This window comes from Equus caballus, chromosome 21 (assembly GCF_041296265.1).
Source record: "Equus caballus isolate H_3958 breed thoroughbred chromosome 21, TB-T2T, whole genome shotgun sequence".
Lineage (NCBI taxonomy): Eukaryota > Metazoa > Chordata > Mammalia > Perissodactyla > Equidae > Equus > Equus caballus.
The window spans coordinates 46629189-46651042 of record NC_091704.1 but is presented as its reverse complement, the minus strand read 5'-3'; the positions used below and the strand labels follow the sequence as shown (position 1 = coordinate 46651042).

Here is a 21854-nt window from a genome sequence, read left to right as displayed (position 1 = left end):
ATATCCAAACTCCTTGGACCTCATTTAGGATACTTTACCATCTGGCTTCACCCTATTTTCCAGATGAATCTTCCATTCTTCCTCTATGCCAACTCTGCTCAGATAGGATCAATTACTCACAGTCTCTCACTATGCCTTACCCATTTTGTGGTCCTACCTAGCTCAGGGTCTTCTTCTCCTACCCTAAATGTTCTCTCTCATCTTGCTAGGTGAAGCTTAGGCTGTCTTCCTATTTGAAGCGTTCCCAGTCTATTCCAATCTAGAGGCTCAGATCTCTGTGGAATTTTATGAGATTTGTGGTTGTAGCTTTCATTGGACAACTATATAGATCATATATAGCCTTGTACTATTTGATGTATAGCAATATCTCAAAAACCAAATCTCCTTGTAACACAACTCCATTTCTCTGGCACAGACACCGTTGGAAGGAAGCTGTGGGATTCTTTGGCGCTGACTAATAGTAGTGATAAGTGAGGAGGAAGAGGCAGTGGTGCCATCGTGGATCTTGGGAATGAGGCCAGAACTGGCGTCTTGCAGCTGTGCAGAGCCAGCACTTCCTAGGACTTGGGCAGCCCCAGCTTTGAGGCTGGGGAGCTACTGTGTGGGTCCACACAAGAGAACACACAATGGGGTTCCACATCAAGAGAACTTTCTGTTCTTCAGACTCAGCTGGATCTTAGGGCCTTTGCACTTGCTCCTTACTCTGCTGGGAACCCCCAGGAAAAAAATTTTGGTCTAGCTATCTCTTTTCATTCTGGTCCTTGCCCAAATATTTCCATTTCTTCCCTCTCATGTCTAAATTAACCTCACCCCAACACTCTCTACGGCGTCATCCTGTTTTTCTTTTATTTTTTTTATAGCACTTACCTGAAGTTACCATCTCTATTTACTTCCTTACTCGTTTATAGTCTGTTCCACGAGTTTATGGTGACCTTGTCAGTCTTGTTCATTCCTGAATTCCCAGCACTTAGAGCAGCGCTGGTATACAGTAGGTGTTCGATACGGGTTTACTGAAAAATTGCATAAACTGGGAAAGGACTTTTGGGCAGTTTCCTGCACTTGAGTAAAGAGAGTTGCAGCTCTTTCTTGGAGGAGAGAGAGGGAAGGTTGTGAGTCAAATGACTCCAATCATGCTCTGAATTCTGTCCCTCCTCAGCCAGCACCCAGCTTTCGAGGAAGAACCACGTCATTGTGGCTCCCAGGTCACAGGCAGCCCAGTGATCCTCTCATTACCCAAGTATATTAGCTCAGTTCAACCAGCCCCTCACGCCTGGCCCCCAATGCCCCAGGGCACCATTGGCCCCAGAGGAACTTTTGTCCATTGGTCATAGTGTCCATGGGGGAGCTTCCCTAACTGCCATTGGGTGTGCAAACTCCAGGCTACCGAGCTACCAAGCTGGACCAGCGGTTATTGAGTACATTTCAGCTCTTCATAATTTAATTTAAATATTTTTATTTTTTACTTTTTCAACTTTCTTACTGAAGTGTATCTTATTTACTACCGTAAAGTGCACAAATATCAAATGAAATTTTACGTCTCTATACACCTGTGTAATCACCACCCAGACCAAGATATTTTCAGCATCCCAGCAAGTTCCTTCATCCTGGCTCCCAAGTGACATCCCCCAAGGGTAACCTGACCTAGATCCCCATAGATTATTTTTGCCTTTATTGGAACGTCATATAAAAGGAATTACACAGTTAGTGTTTCATTTTTTAGAAGTAGTCATCTAGCCTGACACTGCATAAAGTAGGAGCGTGTTAGCACTTTTGCATTCTCCCTCAGTATGCAGCGTGAGTCAGCGCAGGGTTTGAATCCTGACTCACTGCCTGTATAACCACCGGCAACCGATTTAACCTTGTTGACCCTTGGTTTCCTCATCTATAAGTGGGGAGAACAATCATTCCTATTTTGGAAAGTGCTCGTTAGGATGAGGAATATATGTAACGCGCCTTGTGCAGTGCCTGGCACATAGTGGGTGCTTGAGAAGTGTTTGTTGGATAAATATAACCTTACATATATTCTTGGCTATAGTAGGCATTCATTAAATGTGTATTCAACTAATCTATCAGCTATATTCCTGCTCATAGTGTGGCTTTCTCTTGCCTTCTGTGAACAACCTTAAACCTCCAGGACTTCAGTTTAGGGATAACAGTGTGTGTGCCCAGGGACTTCTGCAAAGATTTCTTGCACTTTCCTGAATTAAACGCTGTGATCTTGGCTTCTTTCCTCTGGATTTTACCAGCCAGAGTCAAATACTGAGAAGGAAGGGGAAAGATCATTTCTGGGAAAATGGGCCAGAAGCGTCGATATTTTTAGTATGGATGCATCATTTTAATACAAGAAACATTTATTGAACAAGTGCATAGCTTAGTGCTTGTTATTCACGTTTTATTCGCTCCCTTATCCACTCACAGGTCAAACCCAATCTTTGGGGCATCTCACTTTCGCGTCACCCACTCAAAACGAACGGCGGCCCCTTTAAAGCCCTGGAAAGGGTCTCGGTGTTGGTTTCCGCGGGGAGGCCACGCCCTGTCACGTGCCACAGTCCCCGCGGGGCGGGGCCGGCGTCTCTTGGCTGCCGTCACTTCCGGTTCTCTGTCAGTCGCGAGCGTGCGAGCCGGAGGCTGTGGGGCTGCAGCGGCGGAGCGTGAGTGTGCGGGACCCCGCCCCCACCCCGACCCCCACTCGGCCGACCCCCACCCTCCCGCGCGGCCGCGAGCCGCCCGCGGCCCTCCGTCCCTCGTCGGCGACGGAGGGCCGCGGGTAATGGCGGCGTTACCCGACCTTCCCCCGCCCCGCCTCGGCCTCCCCAGATCCCCTCCGCCGGCCCCGAACCCGTGGCTCACGCGTCGCAGGGCCCTCCGCGCCAGCAGCCCGCCCCCTGGGCAGCGGGCGCGGGGGCCCTGGCCGGCGGGGCGCGGCCGGGAGGGGGCGAGGAGCCGCGGCGGTGGTGGTGGTGGGGGCAGCGAGGCGCCCCCGGGACAATGCAGCGGCGGCCCGGGCCGGTGGGGGCGCGTGCGGGCCGGTTCATTCCCCGAGGCCTCGCGGGGGGCCCCTCTCGTCCCCAGCGTGCGCGGCGCTCTGGCGGCGGCGGAAAGCGGGTCCGGTTCCTGGATGGCTGGGGGGTGGGGGGGGTAGGGGAGCGGTGGCGAGCGCTGGCGGATGCGGCTGGTGTGCTGGGGGGAGGGAAGGCTTCGAGAGAAGAAAATGGCGCTCGGTGCAAGTCCCTCCTCTTCCCACTCGCTCGCCTCCGCACTTCGCCGCCTCCCACGCCCCCTCCGACCAACCTGTGCCCCCGCCCAGCCGTTGCCAGCCCGGGGGTTCCGGCAGCTTCCTGGCCCGCGCGACCCCTTGCCCCCCGCCTGCCTGCTTATCACCGTCGTACCGAATGCGTGTCCCTTAGTCCTAGTTATTTTCACCTCGTCCTCCCTGATCCTCCCTCCCCCACGCCACCATCAAAGACCGAAGATTCGCTTTTCTGGTTGCGTTTTGTGGGTAGCACTAGCGCTTTTAGTATCATTTTCCTGAATTACGAGCCTACCTATTTTTGAACAGTAGAGGCTGGTTAAGTCAAAGTAGAAATATGTTTTGCCGTAAGTTCAAAGAGGTTGGCCTTAGTTACCATTACCTTGTGTTCTGGTTGAATGGACTTATTTGGATTAAATATGAGGTGGTTCTTCGAAATGGTCTTAGGCCCCCAGCCACCTTTTGTTAACAGACGGTCTCGTCATGCTCAACGGTTTCAAAGTGAAGAGTAGGTTATGTCCACTTTAAGTCCCTTTCAGTGTTTCTGGGCATTGTTAGCAGTCAGCATAAAAAACAAAATGATTTTGGAGATAAAGTGGTAAAAAGGAGCGGTAACAGGAATAATGTATAAAACGTGGTTACCAAGTTGCTGCTCCCTTTCCAGTTTACTGTTCTCATTATCAGGAAATTACCAGTTAAAATTAACATGGCTGGGTTGGGCATGGTTTGAGCTTTTTGAATTTCGTGGCTGGGATCGGGGTGGCCCACTTATTTTACCTTGACCTCTTACTGTGGAACACATTGAATGCCAGTGCTAGTGCAGGTTTAGTCTGGAGAGCTAGATTTTTTGAGGAGAAAATGAAGTCTTTTTTTCCCTTTATTTAGGAGAAAATGAAGTCTTTTTCCTTTATCCAACAAACGGTTACAGTGTGTGCCTTGTTTATATCTGGCCCTTTAGGGCATACAAAAATTAATAGGACTCAGGTTCTGCGATCGAGATGGAAAGAGCAAAAGACACTTTGATAATAAGCATTTCACCACTTGGTGTTTATTCTAAGTGCCTTAAGAAGAGGTTACAGCGTGCGTTGGAATTCCTTGAAATTTGGGATTTAGACCTATTTTTTTTTTTTTTAAATCTCTGCAAACATGGGGGCACCAGGCTGTCTGCCTCGCCCTCAGGCACTCAGTAAACATCCACTTGAAATCTAGGTACTCCGCCTGTACCTCTGTGTCTCGGGGGAGCTGAGGAACTAGGGTCAGGGTAGGAATTTGAGGAAAGGGTTTCCTGCTCCTATAAGCAGATTCTTTAAATTTTAATCATTCCAGAGTAGAAAATCAGTGTAAAATGTAATGAATTGTGAATTATGTATAATTTTCTGAACTGTGCTTTAGTTCGACGGCATGGCCCAAAAGCCAAATAAAATTAACGTGTATAAAATATGAGAAAATAGGATTATAATGACAAAGTTAATTTGCTGTCAACATCTGTGTAGTACAACTGTTCCCCATGTTGTGTGAATGTTGGGAACAGTTCTGCAGTGAATAATTGTAGATTAAGTCTCGTCAGTGAGAACTGGAAAGCTGTACTGAGTAGAATTATTCATGTTTTTCCTGGTTTTAACAGTGATTGCTGTCAGTTGCCTTGCAGTCTACCCTACCCATAACTATCTAACCCCACTAAAATGAAGTATAAAGATACCCATTGGCTTCCAGAAAGATAGAGGTGTAGGAGTGTGAGATGTGTATGACATTTAGTTCTTTCTCTTTTCTGGGTTCGGAACATATCATTCTGCTCGTTATTTTCAACTTGGAAGAGCATAGAGTGAGAGTGTAACTTCCAGCATTGAGCTCAGTGTAGCAGCTCCAGTACCACAACATGGTAGAATGAGCCATGGAACTTGTTGCATTTTTGCTTGGGGCAGAGTTAAGTTGAAGGTAATAGAGCTGTTCGTAAATTATTTACATAATGTATTTTTCTTACAGAATGCCTAAATCAAAGGAACTTGTTTCTTCAAGCTCTTCTGGCAGCGATTCTGACAGTGAAGTTGACAAAAAGGTGACTATTAGTGCACCAGGTCATTCTTGTGATAATTCAGTAGTATTGCCCCATCCAGTTCTGAAGGACAGTAAAAGGCATATCAGAATCTTTAAATGAGAGCCTAGATGGCTTCTGAAAGCGCAGATGGCCCCTGGACCACTTGACTAGAAGTGCCTGGGATGCTTGTTGTATGTGCACCCTCTTAGCCCCTAAATCAGACTTGAGCAAGTCTTCAGACTTCAACAAGTCTTATGTTGAGGACTTTCAGGAACCCTAAAGCTTCAGAACCACTGCCTTGGACCCTAGGGGAATAGCAGTAGAATTAGGCCAAAGCCACTATTTGCCATTATTTAGAAATCTGCCTAATCTTTAGGTGGTGTTTGTAGTAGTTGGGCTAAATTTTGAACTCCTTGAATGTAGGTATGAATTTTGACAGCCTTCTTAGCTGTTGGTGTTTCTCTAACCCACAAGAATTAGTTAAAATATAAGCTTGGTACATTTTAAGTTAGACTGTTACTTACTCTGGTCCCCTCCTTTTAGTTAAATCAATACCTAGCAAAGCTAACATGAAATTCCCCATTTTGACAGTCTAGGCTTTTTCTGCATTGGATGACAAGTGCACTGTAAGTGGTGCATTCCACTTAACTGTGCATCTCACGCTGTAGCCAGGGCTTCCTTCCATGGAGAACTGGCTTATCCTTCATATCCTAGAACCTTACGTAGTTGGGTCTCTGAACTTAGTTAGTGGTGTTAGTTAAAAGAAAACAGAGCTTATGAGAGAATCTTGGAGAAGATGGCCCATTATAGGGAAATACAGAATGTAATACCACCTGAAAGGTTGAAATAAGGCTTTAAAGAGCATACATAGCTATACTTGAGAAGAAAAATCTCTTAATTTTTTTTCTTTGCAACTGGTATGGTATTTGAATATGTTAATAAATTATTTATTTATTTATTTATTTTTTCTTTTGGTGAGGAAGATTGGCCCTGAGCTAACATCTGTTGCCAATCTTCCTCTTTTTGCTTGAGGAAGATTGTCCCTGAGCTAGCATCTGGGCCAGTCTTCCTCTATTTTGAATGTGGGACACCGCCACAGCATGGCTTGATGAGTGGTGTGTAAGTGTGCACCCAGGATCTAAACCCACAAACCCCAGGCTACTGAAGTGGAGTGTGCGAACTTAACCACTATGCCACTGGGCTGGCCCCTTTATTGAGCTTTTATGTGCCAGGTGTGCACCAGTCCGTAGGGAATATCCAGACCCTGATGTAAAGAATAATTGCTTTCTGCTTATTGAAATGAGTTAATTTTGCTAGTTGTCCCCCATAGTACTATTTATCCTGTAAGCACTTGGATTAAATACAGCCAATTTTTGTTGGTATACATTATGTTCTACCTAGCTGCATCTAATTTAGTAAAACATTGAAATATTTATTTACACTTTCCACTAAGGAGCACGACTGCCCTCTACTGTTTGGGTTGGGTACTCTGCTGGTTTTCATGAGAAGTAGGCTGTATAATAAAGCTTTGACAGTAGTGCTGCTCTTCATACGTTGTTTTGGTTTTGAATGCTAGTCTAACACACTGCTGTCGATCTCTCTGATTTTTTTGTGATGAGCAAATTCTTGAGTTGTTGATGTCTACTGCCTAGTGCAAAATAGCTTTCTTAGCTTTGCCTACTCATAAATTCCCTAAGCTGATTTAAGTCTCTTTTGGAATAGGCAGGACATAAATAAATAATCATATCCTAGAAATGGAGTAAGTTGGTTGTATTCTTCTTAAGTAGTATATCTCGTGTCTGAAAAATAAGTAACTAGCTTTAGTAGATCTATGGTTTTTAAAAGTTTGTTCAACAACAGCAGGCCCCCCAATCTTGTTTTTTGGCCCAAAGAAACCTTACGTGGAATGCTGGTCTATAAAATAATTGTTTCTCTGGTTAATACCAATCTAATGCCTGAAGCGTCTTTTGGACTGCTGAGAACAGTTTGAAAACAGTGTATTAGATGTCAATGTTAGGTTAGTTTCATAGTACTATTGTCAGGTGAAACTTGTTTATGTATATATTTATGACTTTTGGTTAGTAAATGTAGTCTTTTGATCCTTTAAGTCTTAAAAAGTAGTGGAATCTTTTGAACCTGAGATATGGTTTATTCTCATGTGTGCAAATTTTAGCCATAGTCTTCTTTTTCTTTCAAGTTAAAGAGGAAAAAGCAAGTTGCTCCAGAAAAACCTGTAAAGAAGCAAAAGACTGGTGAAACTTCAAGAGCCCTGTCATCGTCCAAGCAGAGCAGCAGCAGCAGAGATGACAACATGTTTCAGGTAAAGTTGGCTGTATCCTTAGGTCCGGAAGAGCCATTACCTGGCTTGATCTGAAGAATGTTACAAGCATGCCTTAATCTGGTAATACATAATAATCTTTCATGTATGTTTTAATCCTCTTGAATAAGGATATTCATTGAAATATAAGAACAAGTTAGTAGAAGTGAGAGTAATTTATTTGATGCTAGATTGTTGTTAAAGTCTAGAAGTCTGTAGTTTTGCTATATTTAAAAATGAACTTAAAAGTTACATCCAAAAAGATCGAGAATTGCACATTTAGAAAGCAGTTTGGAGGAAGTAGGTTTGTATTGGGCTGTGAAGTATGGATAGGATATTATTGGAGGGGAAGCAGCAATATGATTTGCCTAGTTTTGGCTTGATAAGAACTGAAAAGGCTGGTGGGTTTACTAAAGGAGGCCCTCTGTTTCTGTGTAATGGGGAATAAGGTTGGAGGGCAAGGTAAAACGAGAGAAGTTCATTGGAGGGATTTGATGAGATCACTTGCAGAGGACTAGTATAGCTGCTTTTCTTGTGTTTCTTACCTTGTTTTTGGGAGACTTGTCGTTGGTGTCATTGTACAAGAAGGATTTGTGGGGAGAGGCAGTGGGGATAAATGGATGTAGGTGAGATCTCCTAGGCAGTTGTAGCCCTCAGTCTGTATGTGAGGTGATGAAAGCTTAGATGGTTTTTACCAAAGAAGAAATAGGATTTTAAATTACTGGTGAGGAAGAATGGGCTAGAGGAATGAAGCAGTCAGCGAAGGCTGGTTTTAAGAGAGACCATAGAAATCAAGGTTTCATTGATAGAAATAAGGAAAAGAAATTAGTTTTAATGGCAAAGATCGTTAAGCTTGGCCTTTTGGACCTGATTATAAATTTGATAAAAAGAGTCATCTGTACTGTAGCACTTGGAGGGCTTGGTTGGGAAATGTTCTCATGGGATCATTGGCATGGTTGACTGAGGCCTTCCATTGAAGTAGTGTAAGTCAGAGGGAGCAGAGGTTACGGAGGACATGCAGGAAGGAAGGAAAAAGAGGACATAGGTCAGAGAATGTGAACGAAAATAGAAGAGTACAGTCATGCGAGATAGAAAAGGATAAGTGTTTCGAGAAGGAGGCATAAGTATCAGCTGAAGGTAAAATGTTGGACAGAATGAGACTGCAAGCCTTTATTTGACTAGAAAGTGAGGCTAGCATATATATATTTTAAACCTACTGATGGCCTTAAAACCCAGTGCCAGGATTAGGACGAGAATGGGAAAATAGAAGTTGGATATTTTTATTCACTTTTGCCTTGTTGTATGTCTGGATAAAGAAAATAGACACATGATGACTGTCCTAGTAATACTATATTGAACACTGGAAATATGCTGAGTAGATTTCAGGTGCACTGATCACACAAAAAATGGTAACTGAGGAGATAATGTTCATTAGCTTGAGTAATCATTTCACTATGAATATGTATATAAAATATACACCTTAAATATATACTTTTTTAATTTAAAAATATGTAAAAAAAGTAGATAAAATACAGATGAATTATTTAGTTATGAGTTTTAGTCCTGTGACTTTGGTATAGCTTGAGCAACTGGGAGCACACTAGGTTAATTTGATAGAGAACGTAAGTCACTGTATGTAAGAAAGAATTGTGAAAGGGCCCTCATTTGTTTGAATGGGTGGTAAGTTGAATGCTTATTGTATTTATTCAGGCTTTGCTAAGTTCTGGATATGCAGTGAAGAACTAAGAGGTGTGATCTGTGGTTTCTTGGAATTTATGGGGATAAAAATTATACAGGTAAACATATATGTAATTCAAGTTGTAAGTGCTGAGAAGTAATAGGACAGGTTATTATGAGAGAGAGGGTGCACCGTCAGTCTCTCTCTAAGGAAGTGGCATCTGAAGCTTAAGACATAAAGGAGGAGCCAGTCCTGCGAAGTGTAGGGGAGAAGGAAGCATTTTCATAGTAGTAGAGAGTATTGTGCAAATACTTTGAAGTGGGAAAGAGCTTGGATTGTGCAGAGATTATAAGCCCTTGTGGCTGGAACCTAGAAACTGATTCAGAGTGTAGATAGGGGGTCCAGGAGAGTGCAGGGCCTGCTTATGGGGAGGACATTTTTAGGAGTTTGTTATATTAAAGTGCATTGGGAACCCATTTTAAGGGGTAGAATGAAATGTAAAATCTGCAAGAGAATATCCTTACTTTTGTAGACTTTCCTCTTGTGTAGAATGAAGGGCTGCCTTGAAATATTTTAACATAATATTTGCAATAAAGCTAAAAACTTGGAAGTATTTGCTTGGCAACTATCTTGGGCCTTTTTCTGATCAATTCTGTTTCACCCAATGCCTCCCTTTACTTGTATAACAATAGAGCATCTGTGGCCTATTTCATGGATTTTATCTTGCCCATTCTGCCCCTGATTTTTAGATAAAGAAACCAGGACTCACGTTTAGAGATTTTATTCTGTTGGAGCAGTTTTGGGAAGACCGGATCTATTTTTAGGGGTTTTTCTCTTACCAAAAAAAATGAGTTCTGAGGCCGGTCCCGTGGCTGAGTGGTTAAGTTTGCGCACTCTGCTTTGGTGGCCCAGGGTTTCACTGGTTTGAGTCCTGGGCGCGGACATGGCACTGCTCATCAAGCCGTGCTGAGGCGGCATCCCACATGCCACAACTAGAAGGACCCACAACTAAAAATACACAACTTTGTACCAGGGGGCTTTGGGGGAAAAAGGAAAAATAAAATCTTAAAAAAAAAAGAAAATGAGTTCAGTTCTTAAACCTTCATTTAGAAAGGTTCCCAAGCCTCATAAGGCTGGTAGACTCTTTACCCTTTTGAAAGTGCCTCTCGGAGGAACATAGGCCTTATTTTCAAAGTGACTCTTCACAGTCCTAATAGTGTATGTGTTGTAAGAGCTAATACAGTATTTAATTTTGTTGCCATCATAGCTTTTTCCTTGAAATGGTATTTTGCCCATAGAAAAATATTTTGGTGGTAATACTGAACTTTTACCGGCTTAAGAGCACATTAAAGTATATTTGTTTCATAATATAAAATGAGGACTTCATTTTTCTTTGTAGTAGTGGTTTGATAATTTTATTAGAAAGATGGGTGAAGGTTTGGGTTTTTGAAAGAAAAATCAGTTACTTTCATTGTTTTGTGAAGTTTTTTTTTTAATAGGGCTATATGTTTTCTGTATTTTTCATTTACCAAGAAAGTGGCTCGAAGACAGCTCCCACAGAGTGGAACTCTTTTAGACATTGCTAGAATCTTTCAGGACTCAGATTATCAGGTATACTTCGCCAAAAACAAATAGAACTAAAATCTAAGTTAGAATTGTTTGGGTATTGATTCGTAGCTATAAGACAGGATTTTTTTTTTTCCCTTAAACTATATACTCATCTCTTGAGAATAGAACTAGAGGAAATGATCTTCGTTTCTGGTAAAGCAACATATATCAAACAGTAGGAGCTCTCTAATAAATGTAATATTTGAAGAGAATTGTACCTCAGGAGAGCCACTACACTAATGGTTTAAACTGTAAGGTAATTTGGGCAGAATCCTAACTAGAAGGGAAATAACTACTCAGTGCTTGCCTTTTGTGTGGTTCCTTCAGCTCTGAATTTTAAGAACTTGGTTCCATAGGGATATAACCTACCTGAGATAGGACCTATGTGCTATTAAGATAGCCTGGAGAACTATCTCGTGTCTGTCTTAAAAGGTCAGAATGATTCAGGCGGGGGACTTTGATCCCTTTTTCTTCAAAGGTGGACACAAAGGGTCAGTAATATCACCTTAGTTGATTTGATGATTCAAATCAAATCAGGGATAAAACTGGTACTGTTTTTTTCCCTGAGGAAGATTAGCCCTGTGCTAACATCTGTGCCAGTGTTCCTCTATTTTGTATGTGGGATGCCTCCACAGCACAGCTGCTGGATGAGTGGTGTAGGTCCATACCTGGGAACTGAACCTGGGCTGCTGAAGCAGAGCGTGCCAAACTTAACTTCTAGGTCAAGGGGCTGGCCTTGTCGTAATGTATTTTTTCAAGACTTCTTAGAACTTTCTACATGGATGATGATTTTGTCTGTTGTTTTACATCATCCTTTTGTTTTACATCATCCTTTTAATTCTTTTTCTTGCCTTATTGCTAGTTTTTCCAGTATAATATTGAAAAAAGTGATGAGAGCAGACATCTTTGCCTGATCTTAGGGGCAAAGCATCCTTCTAACTCTCCTTCTTCTGATGCTGCAGTTGCTTAAACTCTGGAATGAATGCACATAATGCTGTGGTTTTGCTGCTTTGGGACGGGAGAATGAAAAGTCATGGGATAAACTTGGTGTATTTTTCTCTAGGGCCCATCTTTATTTGGAGATTTGCATTAAAACTTTTAATGCTAAAATGAACACTGATATGTTGAGGGGTAATATACAGTTTTGCACAGTAAGTTTTAGGTTGTAACAGGAGACTCAGATTTTGATAGAGCAGCGTTTAGTCTGTGTCCCCAGGTTTTCCCTTCCTTCCAACCCCATAGCTCTTTGGTGCTGATGTTCTTTGAAATATTACTACCAAATTTTAGAGTGTCAGTTTACTGACCTACACCTTTTCTCTACTTGGAATAATTTCTTATTTAATATACATCAAACACAAGTTATTTGAAAAGTGATTAGTGACTTCAAATTGTAAATTCACAAAGTTTTGAATATGTGGATGGTCAGCCATGTTTGGAAGAAAATGCTTCTTATGTTCGTATGTAGCAAACAGAAATGTTTATACACACCTTGTTGAAATTGTGGATGAGAGGGCAGGGCTGGGCTGCGAAGTTTCTAGGGCAAGGATGGAAATTAACCAGCTAACCGTTTGTTGTGTGTTTACTATGTTATAACATGTTCTTTACGTAAAATAATTGAATATTTGTTATTCCTAATTTAAGACTGGCAAAATGCCACGACTATAATGTGTTTGTTTTTAAAAATAGGTTTGCTTTCAGTCTTGATTTTTAACCTTTTTTCTAGTGAGATTTTAAAGTTTTAACTATTTTCAGGTTTTACATTTCTCAGAAATAGGAACCTTGCAGAAGGTGATAGTAGCAGTATTTTCCTGCTTCTGCATTTTTTTTTGTCCTTAGTCCAGGGAGCTGTAAAGGCTTCAGAATTCTCTTCCTAGCTTTTCAAGTCCTCTTCAGTATAGCTTCATCTGTTCAGCCTGCCCTTGAATCTCATCGGTTATGTATCTTTGTTTCTTGCTCCTGTGTCCTCATGTTTTTCTCTCTTTTACTTACTTAATGGCCTGTCATTGTTCAAGGTCAGATCCCACCACCTAAAGTCTCTTCTACTTGCTCAAGCCCACAATGAACTCTTAATTTGACTTGCCTAATCAATATTTTAGTAGGTTTTCAATATATTTTAATTTTGTCTATTCAGCTACCTTGTGGGCTTACTGAAAAAACAAAACGAAACAATGTTCAATTCAGTCCTGTGATCGCCTAAGATCCTTGTAAGTTTCTTAAGAGTTAGTAAGTCAATATTATAAATACTATCAACAGTTTCACTGTTATAATTATTTTAGTCTTAGTTCATCCATTAAAACAGTTTATTGGGAACCCAATATGATACGCACTAGGGGATCCAAGGAAAATTGGTTAAGAAATAAGCCATTAAAACTGACAGTAAGATCACTAGTGACTTTAGAGTAGGCAGTGGGAATTTAATTAATAGAAACAACAATTCTTTCCTTTCAAAATTTAGCAATAAAGGGAGGAAGGAAATATGGGGAAAGTTATAAAATGGAGATTAGGGAAAATGCGTTATGGAAAAAGGAGAAAGAGCATGTTTGGAAATGGTAGATAAGAAATCAATGGAAAGGGAGAGATTGCATATGCAAGAACTGGGATACAAAAGGTAAAGAAGTTAAGAATGTTGATGATGTGGGTAAGTACAGAGAAGAAAGATTTGAAGGCACCACTCACCCATACCTAGTGGACTTCATTTTCTCCAGAAGCATGAGCATGCCCTGGAAGGAAGGGGCGCACCAGCAGGACAAGATACTTACTTGAGAATAGAAAACTAAAGGGAAATGGATAAGACCTAACTGAGACAAGAAACAGCAGTGTAAGAGAAAGGCTGTAGACAAGATGGAGGCCATGAAACCGTGTCGGCCAGCACAGCTCTGATTCTCCTACAGATGTGCTTGGTATTCCAAGAAAATGGGTTATTTAATAATCACAGGACCCAGGGTGGTAGGCAAAGGAATCTGGCCAAACCTAAAACCTTTACGGGGTGATATGTTTTAAAGACAAAGATGGTAGCTAGTTTTAAGTGGGTAAGTTTGAAGACTAGGTTTAGAATGAGAAAGAGATAGGTAGAGGTATTAGAAGTTTTGATCAGAAAGTGCGATCCTTTTTTTTTTTTTTTAAAGATTGGCACCTGAGCTAACATCTGTTGCCAGTCTTCTGCTTTTTTTTTTCTTCTCCCCAAAGTCCCCCAGTACATAGTTGTATATTCTAGTTGTGAGTGCCTCTGGTTGTGCAGAAAGTGTGATTTCTTAACACTAGTGTCTATTTAAGTTCTAGACACTACGTTCCAGCAGCATGAGACATCCTGGAAAGTGCTTACAGACACTTTGTTGCATAAAGCCTTTTCCTTCTCCCTGTAATTCATAGCTTGTGTTAAGCAGCAGTACAAGGTTTTAGAAAAATAGTTTTCTGTGGATGGTTTTAAGTTCTCAATTTGAGGCTGCGAATGAAGTGTTAAAGATATTTGAAATGAATGTCTAGAAGGAATAGGTTTGTCATGTTACTACTGCCTAGCACTCTGGATTCTTATATTCAGAATGGTTGCTAAACCAGTGTAGCTAGCTGAGTCTCTGGATTCCTACGGTTGTGGTTCCTACTGCAAGATTTTGTTTTCTAATGATTTTTATTTTGGTAAAAAACACAGCATAAAATTTACCATCTTAACCCTTTTAAAGCACATAGTAGTGTTAAGTATGTTCACATTGGTGTGAAACAGATCTCCAGAATGTTTTCAGTTTGCCAAACTGTTAAATAATTACTCCACTTTTCCCCCCTCACCTGGCCCCTGGTGACCATCATTCTGCTTTCTGTGTCTGGATTTGACTTCTGTAGGCACCTCATATAAGTGAAATCATACAGTATATATCTTTTTGTGACTGGCTTATTTCACTTAGCATAGTGTCCTCAAGGTTCATTCCTGTTGTAGCATGTGACAGGATTTCCTTCTTTTTTAAGGCTGAATAATATTCCCTTGTATGTATATACCACATTTTGTTTGTCTATTCATCTCACAATAGACATTTGGGTTACTTCCATCTCTTGGCTATTGTGAGTAGTGCTACTGTTAACATGGGAGTGCAAGTAAGTATCTTTTCAAGACCCTGCTTTCATTTGCTTTTAGATACATACCTAGAAGTGGGTTTGCTGGATCATATTTTCTATTTTTAATTTTTTGAGGAACCTCCATTACTGTTTTTCATAGTGGTCATACTATTTTACTAGTGATTCTTTTAAAGTAAAAATGATTGGAAAGGAGAGATGTGCTTTGTGTAGTTCCATCTTTTTAGAAAAGTTTTTTCTTTTTTTAAAGATTGGCATCTGAGCGAACATGTTTCCAGTCGTCTTTTTATACTGCTGCTGCTTCTCCCCAGAGACCCCCAATACATAGTTGTACACTCTAGTTGTGAGTGCCTCTAACTGTGACGTGTGGGACGCTGCATCAGCATGGCTTGATGAGTGGTGCCATGTCTGCACCCAGGATCCGAGCTGGCGAAACCCTGGGCCACCAAAGCAGAGCGTGTGAACTTAGCCGCTTGGTCACAGGGCCAGCCCCTAGAAAGGTTTCTTTTTAACAGTGACGTTTCCTTTGGTGTAGTTTTGATATTGAGAATAGTAGTTATTTTCATGACTAAAAGTAGAGTGAGCATACAGCAAGTTGTGAATGTAAATATAGGCACCATTGTTGAAATGAGTATCTTTCTATGTTTTTGTTTCTTTTGCAGATTGGGAAAATGAGGTACGTGAGTGTTCGGGACTTTAAAGGAAAAGTCCTAATTGATATTAGGGAATATTGGATGGATCCGGAAGGTGAAATGAAACCAGGAAGAAAAGGTGAGATTTAATTTCCTGAATTTGGTCCTAATATTGGGATTAAATTGAAAATTATCTAAGTAAACCTACCTTATTTGAAATTGAAATAATGTCGGCAGTGCATAAGGGGTGGAAGATCCTCATTAAGTTGGTTATCTTCTGTAGTGTTTTTGGACATGACAGTTTATTTTAATGAGATGTCCTACATATAGCTGTTGGAATAAAACCCAGAAAAAATAATCCCCCTAATATCACTTCAGTTGGCTGCTAATTTACTTGAATATAAGTTTCTTTTTTTGAATTCACGCCAATTCTGAAGTAGAGTAGGCAGCATCTGGAAAGTTGTAAAATCAAGAATGAAAAATCCTGTTTACAGTGTTTCCTTTTGGTTCATCTCCTGAAGGATATTCTTTAGGGTGGTATCCTTTAAATGAGTTTTCGTCCTCCTTCCATTTGTGCTTCTTCCGGTCCCAATCCTGTCAACGTCATAAGAGCATACTTTATTCATTCACCAAATGGCTAGAGAATATATGTGTATTCATAAAAACTCACATATTTGGGTAGTTAGCCTGCTTTAGGTTGATCCTTAGCTAATGAAAAAATGCCTCCTTATTTTCTTCTACTCTGCCTGCGTGTTCTTTTGAAAGGTACCACTTGTCTGCTTCATGCAATTTTCGGGTTTATTAAACTTGACCTCTATATGTTTTCATACCCTGTAATGTTTTCTTGTTCAAGCGACTTCTGGATAGGTCATTCAAGTTGTTCCATTATGGCCAATGCCAGATTTCTTTCCTTGTTCCTGCAAATGTTTATTAAAACAATTTGATGAGCTTTAAGGCTCTTTCTCTATGTTGTCCCAATGCATTATCCTCCTCCCTCTCAATTTCATGGCTTCTCAGCCATGAAATAAATGAGTTCTTCCAATATTTATTTCTGTTTATGTGTGTCAAGTATTAGAACACTGGAATTTTAAAGTACAGAGTACTTTTCTGTTCATTTTTCTTTTCACTGACAAAGATGTGCTCTGAGCTAATATCTGTTGCCAGTCTTCCCTCTATTTTGCATGTGGGTCGCTGCCACAACATGGCCACTGATGGGTGGTGTAGGTCCATGCCTGGGAACTGAACCCAGGCTGCAGAAGGAGAGCACGCTGAACTTAACCACTAGGCCATGGGGCCAGCCCCTGTTCATATTTCTACATCTTAAATAGGAAAGACATGTCATTAGCTGACATTTTAAATGTTTACTTATTGTGTCAGATGATATGCTAAGCTTTTACTCAGATTAGCTAATTTAATCATTCACAACAGCCCTTTGAGTTATAAGTACCATTGCACCGGTGTACTGGTGAGGAAACTGAGGCTTAGAGGTAATGTAATTCTTTTAAAGGTTATACAGTTAGTGATGCTGGGATTTGAACCCTGACAGCATGACCCCAGAATGCATTCTCACTTAGTGTGTACATTCTGGGAAGTCCTGTATGGCTCATGTCCTGGGGCTTTTTCCAAAGTGAAATGACTGCCTCTGGAAGAACTCAGCACAGAGTTATTCATCTTCAGTTCCTAGGGAAATTTTGAGCAAATTTTGGAACCAACTGGTTGTAGAAATGGGGTGTCACATGCCAAATCTGGGCCTGGCCACCTAGCCTGCTAGTTTGCACGCATTTGTGAGATTCATCTTCAAATCGTTATTTATTCTCACTGGGTATAATAGACAGTTATGCAGGGTGCAGTGTTGGAAGTAAAACTGGATATAACCTTGATCTGCTCAGGTAATTGTCATGTGTCTATAATTAACAAATGTAAGAGATTTGACTCTTAATATTGTACCATTAAAAATGGGAGTTTTGATACAACAATATTTTAGTTGGAAAATCCTTAAGAAAGCTTAAATAGATTTTCAAATTTTGATTTTTAAAACTTTGTTTTAGGTATTTCTCTAAATCCTGAGCAGTGGAGCCAGCTGAAGGAACAGATTTCTGACATTGATGATGCAGTAAGAAAACTGTAAAATCAGAGCCATATAAAACCTGTACTGTTCTAGTTGTTTTAATCTGTCTTTTTACATTGGCTTTTGTTTTCTAAATGTTGTTTTCCAAGCTTGTATATTTGGATTGCAGAACAATTTGTAAGATGAATACCTTTTTTTTTAATGTGCATTATTAAAAATGTTCTGAGTGAAGCTAATTGTCAGCTTTATTAAGAAGGATTGCTTTGTGCCCACCACCTAGTGTAAAATAAAATCAAGTAATAAGATCTTAGCTCTTGTGGCCTTCTTTGATCAGAAGAATTTGTACTGTTTAAGGCCAAAAGTAACAGTTTATAGACCTTTAGTTTCAACTCAGCTTTTACATTTAAAAGAATTTGTATTGCATTGAATTTATAAACTTTTGATTTGTGAAATCCATAGTTGACCTGTTTCCTTCCAACTAAATGTCTAGACTTGTTTTTCCACCCCAGTAATATTTTACTTTCCTCTTTTTTCTTTACTTCATTTTCCTTTAATAACTTATCTTGTCATGTTGTGTGTTCATTTCACTTTTTGCTCTTTTCCTTGAATATACTATGCTAATTTGAAAGTCAGTGGAACTGACAAAATGTTAGTTATCTCGATAAGGTACTTGTAATTAAAATACTATATGAGAACTACAATCACTAATTCTACTGTATTAAACATTAGGAGATATAGTTTGATAAACAACATGGCTTGTATGAAAACTCAGCAAGTAAGTGTATGTCATTACATGTAGTGTTTGGTGTAGTTGTTATCTTATTGCTTAGTCTGCAGAAAAAAATGACCTAGATGTCTGATTTGCTTTCACTTATTAAACATGTTCACCATGGGATGATGTCTATAGAATCAGATATTGTTAAATTAGACTAGGATTTAATAAAAATTATGAAAGCTTACTGGCCTAACATTTTATTTTATAGCATTGAGTATGGATCATATATTGCCAGAGATATCACTGAGTTTACTGTCATAGTAGGTATTGTGGTCGATTTTTAGGGGAAAGCATTTAGAGTGTATGCTTGTGTTTTCAGCCTTTGCTTCAGTAGACTAAGTTCTTTTGCAGTTCCTCTGCTGGGCAGTGGCATTCTAGACTCAATGTTGCTAAATATGAGCAGGCATTCTGAAGGTGGTTTTCATTGAACCATAACGATGAAGCAGACAGATTGAGGCACAGATTTCAGGAGTTTTGCAGCAATAAATAGGGCATGGTTGCCTTAGGAAAAGAATGTAAGGGAACTATAACTGAAAGGTGGTGGCAGTGACGAGGAAGGAATTCTCTTGAAACTATGATACTTTGAACGCATTGATAGGACACAATTTTAGATAGAATAGTAACAAGGAAAGGTTTAAAGACGTAAAAAATTCTTGTTGACAAATTATTTTTGGTAGCTATTCTCAAATGGTTACTGCCATATCAGAGAGTTGCACTATTATAACAAGTTTAATTATCACGTCTAAAACATTTTATATTGTAGAATTGTCAAGGACTTGATTTCAAAACCGTCTGCCAGGCCACATATAGTTATCAGTTCTTCTTCTGGCAGATACTCTGTTTTAAATATTTTTTTACATTTTTAGATGATTTTTTTAGTGTTTTTAGCGGTAACCCTAATAGGTGCATAATTGGGGAAATAAAGAAATCCTCTCTTCTGGTATTTTAGCCTTCCTCAGATATTAGGTACCAAAGTGTTCAAAATACATATTTTAGATAAGTCGTTTTTGATTGATAACTTCCTCTCTTTTTTGGGAATATATATGTCCTATTAATTGGAAAGATTTGTAAAATATTCCTTATTATATATACAGAAAGGGTAGTTAGAACACAGAACTTTGATTTTGGTGTAGATGCAGAGGGAATAATGGGTAAATTTCCTAGGTTTATATGAATTTAGGGAGTGTATGCATTTTGAAACAATCTGCTAATACAGAGATGGTGCTGAAATCTATTACCTAGGCATTTTCTAGCGTTTTAGCACTATGTTGTTAAAACCTTCATATAAGGAGCGTTTCTCTGGCAGAATTTAAGTTGATTGCTAAATTCATTTAAATATATTACTGGGTATGCAATATACAGAAATTGGCAATTTGTTTGTGTGTAGGAAAGGATGAGAACTAGGTTAAAAGAAGAGACAAATTAACTTACACGGAAAAGAAAAGATAGTGTACTTTGGTTGTCTGCTTAAACTTTACCTTCTTGGTAGGATTTCTTCCAAGAAGAAAGCTTGGCATTTTAAGGCAGTGGTTTCTTACCTTGTGATGCCGAAATGAATTTAGTTAACGCCAGCCCTTGAATGTACTTGGCAGCAGGGCTTTCCTGATGGGTTTTTCCTCTTTGTCTTTTAAAGTACAAGCAGCATTTGACCAATTTCCAGTACTCTTGGCATTTTATTTAAAGAAAACCACTAAAAAAGAAAAAGCTCTCTAATAGATTATTCTCTTTTGTTTTGCTTCATCAATGCCTAAGAACTTCTTTTGAAGAATACTCCTACCTCATTAGCTAGTCAAGATGCTGTAATGATTAACCTATTCTACATAACGTGTTTGAAAAAAAGACTTAAGGAAAAAGAGTGTGTACATCCTGGCTTGGCTATTGAGGGGAAAGGAGAAAGAACTGAGTATTAATTGTTTAAAGTGTTCTTGATAGGGGTATGTTAGAAGAGTACTTTGAAAGTTTGAAATTTTTAAAAGTGCTAATATTTAGGGATCTTTTCTGAAATTCTTTGCAACTCTCTTTTTATGAAAATTAATCCAGTGAAACACTCAAAAGTTTTTTTTTTTTTTAAGTGGTGTTTTTCCAGATAAACTCTAGGAGTAAACATTCACGTAGTCACAAATATGTAATTCTGTAATTGTGGAATACCTGTCTGCTTTGTTTGGTACATCTTCCATGGAGATGTCAATGGATATAATACTGCATCTGTGAATATTTTAAATCTTGAAATAAAAATGAGAAATGTGCCCTATGTGTCATCCCAGTTTCACAAACCTTGAAGATGAATGGCTAAGTTACCTGTTGAATGGATTTTGTTAACAAATTGAAGACCTTTCTGTGTGAATGCTTTGGAATTTGAATTAGCCTTGGAGTGTTAAATTTTCTGAAGACCCTTGGGACTGGGTGGTGTGGGCAAGTGTTTTCTCTCTACCTGATCCAAATGGAAAAATGTAAATAGTAAGATGGTACACAGTCTCTTCTTTTTCTTTACCCTTTGGGTGCTTTGCAGTCTGATTGTTTCTTGGTATGCTTAACTGTATATTGGAGTCCTTGGAGTATTTCAAACTTATATTTTCATTTATAAATTCTCTCCTTTTCCCTTCTTGATCAGTACTTTTGCTTAGTTATATATAGCCAAGCACCGCATAACGATGTTTTGGTCAGTGACGGACTACATAGACAATGGTGGGTTCCGTAAGATGAGTACCATCTAGGGTAGGTATGTGGTAGGCTATACCATCTAGGTGTGTGTAAGTATGCTCTATGCTGTTCACACAGTGATGAAATCACCTAATGATGCATTTCTCAGAATGTATCCCCATTGCTAAGTGACACATAGCTATATATATATATGTGTGTGTGTGTATATATATATATATATATATATATGCTAGCCTCACTTTCCAGTTGAATAAATGTTTGTAGTCTCATTCTGTCCAACATTTTGGCTTGAGCTAATACTTATGCCTCCTTCTTGAAAGACTTGTTCTTTTCTTGAGATCTCTTATTGTTTAAATTTCTGTTTAGGGAAGCTTAACACAGGTGTAGAAAGATCTATGGATGACTTTGTATGACACTTATTTTGTTCCAGCTGATCAACTGTAGTTTTGTTTCTTTTGTTTGTTTGTTTTTATATCTGCCACCAATCCTCTTTTGGCTGAGGAAGACTGGCCCTGAGCTAACATCCGTGCCCATCTTCCTCTATTTTATACGTGGGACACGTGCCACAGCATGGCATGACAAGCAGTGCGTGCGTGGGTCCACACTCAGGATCTGAACTGGCGAACACCGGGCTGCCAAAGTAGAACATGCAAACTTAAACACTGTGCCACAGGGCCGACCCTAGTTTGCTTCTTTTTAAGTAAAATATAACAACTCAAAAATCCAGTCAAGAAGAAGAAAAAAATAGTACACGAATTTATACAATTA

At 39.7% G+C, this 21854-nt stretch overlaps 1 protein-coding gene across 4 annotated transcripts; it reads left to right on the top strand.

Annotated features, from left to right (window-relative positions):
- Window positions 1-2513: 2513 nt before the first annotated feature.
- On the top strand, window positions 2514-20671 carry SUB1 (SUB1 regulator of transcription). Of its 4 annotated transcripts, none has more exons than XM_023625792.2 (5): window positions 2514-2651; window positions 5234-5306; window positions 7483-7605; window positions 15613-15721; window positions 17631-20671. In XM_023625792.2, the coding sequence occupies exons 2-5, from the start codon at window positions 5235-5237 to the stop codon at window positions 17708-17710; spliced, it is 384 nt and encodes a 127-aa protein (XP_023481560.1). In that variant the 5' UTR covers window positions 2514-2651; window position 5234; the 3' UTR covers window positions 17711-20671. The 4 variants fall into 4 exon arrangements, with proteins under 4 accessions (XP_023481560.1, XP_070102457.1, XP_023481559.2 ...); XM_070246356.1 differs by having other exon boundaries at window positions 2611-2767; XM_023625791.2 differs by lacking the exon at window positions 2514-2651 and adding an exon at window positions 2732-3105.
- Window positions 20672-21854: the final 1183 nt, after the last annotated feature.

What these genes read in the sequence shown, in the direction of transcription:
- SUB1 (XM_023625791.2), top strand. Translation starts at nt 2,771, where the DNA reads ATGGCGGCGTTACCCGACCTTCCCCCGCCCCGCCTCGGCCTCCCCAGA. An exon ending in CTGGCGGCGGCGGAAAGCGG is followed by an intron (nt 3,106 to 5,233) that starts GTCCGGTTCCTG and finishes TTTTTCTTACAG; the next exon opens with AATGCCTAAATCAAAGGAAC. An exon ending in ACAGTGAAGTTGACAAAAAG is followed by an intron (nt 5,307 to 7,482) that starts GTGACTATTAGT and finishes TTTTCTTTCAAG; the next exon opens with TTAAAGAGGAAAAAGCAAGT.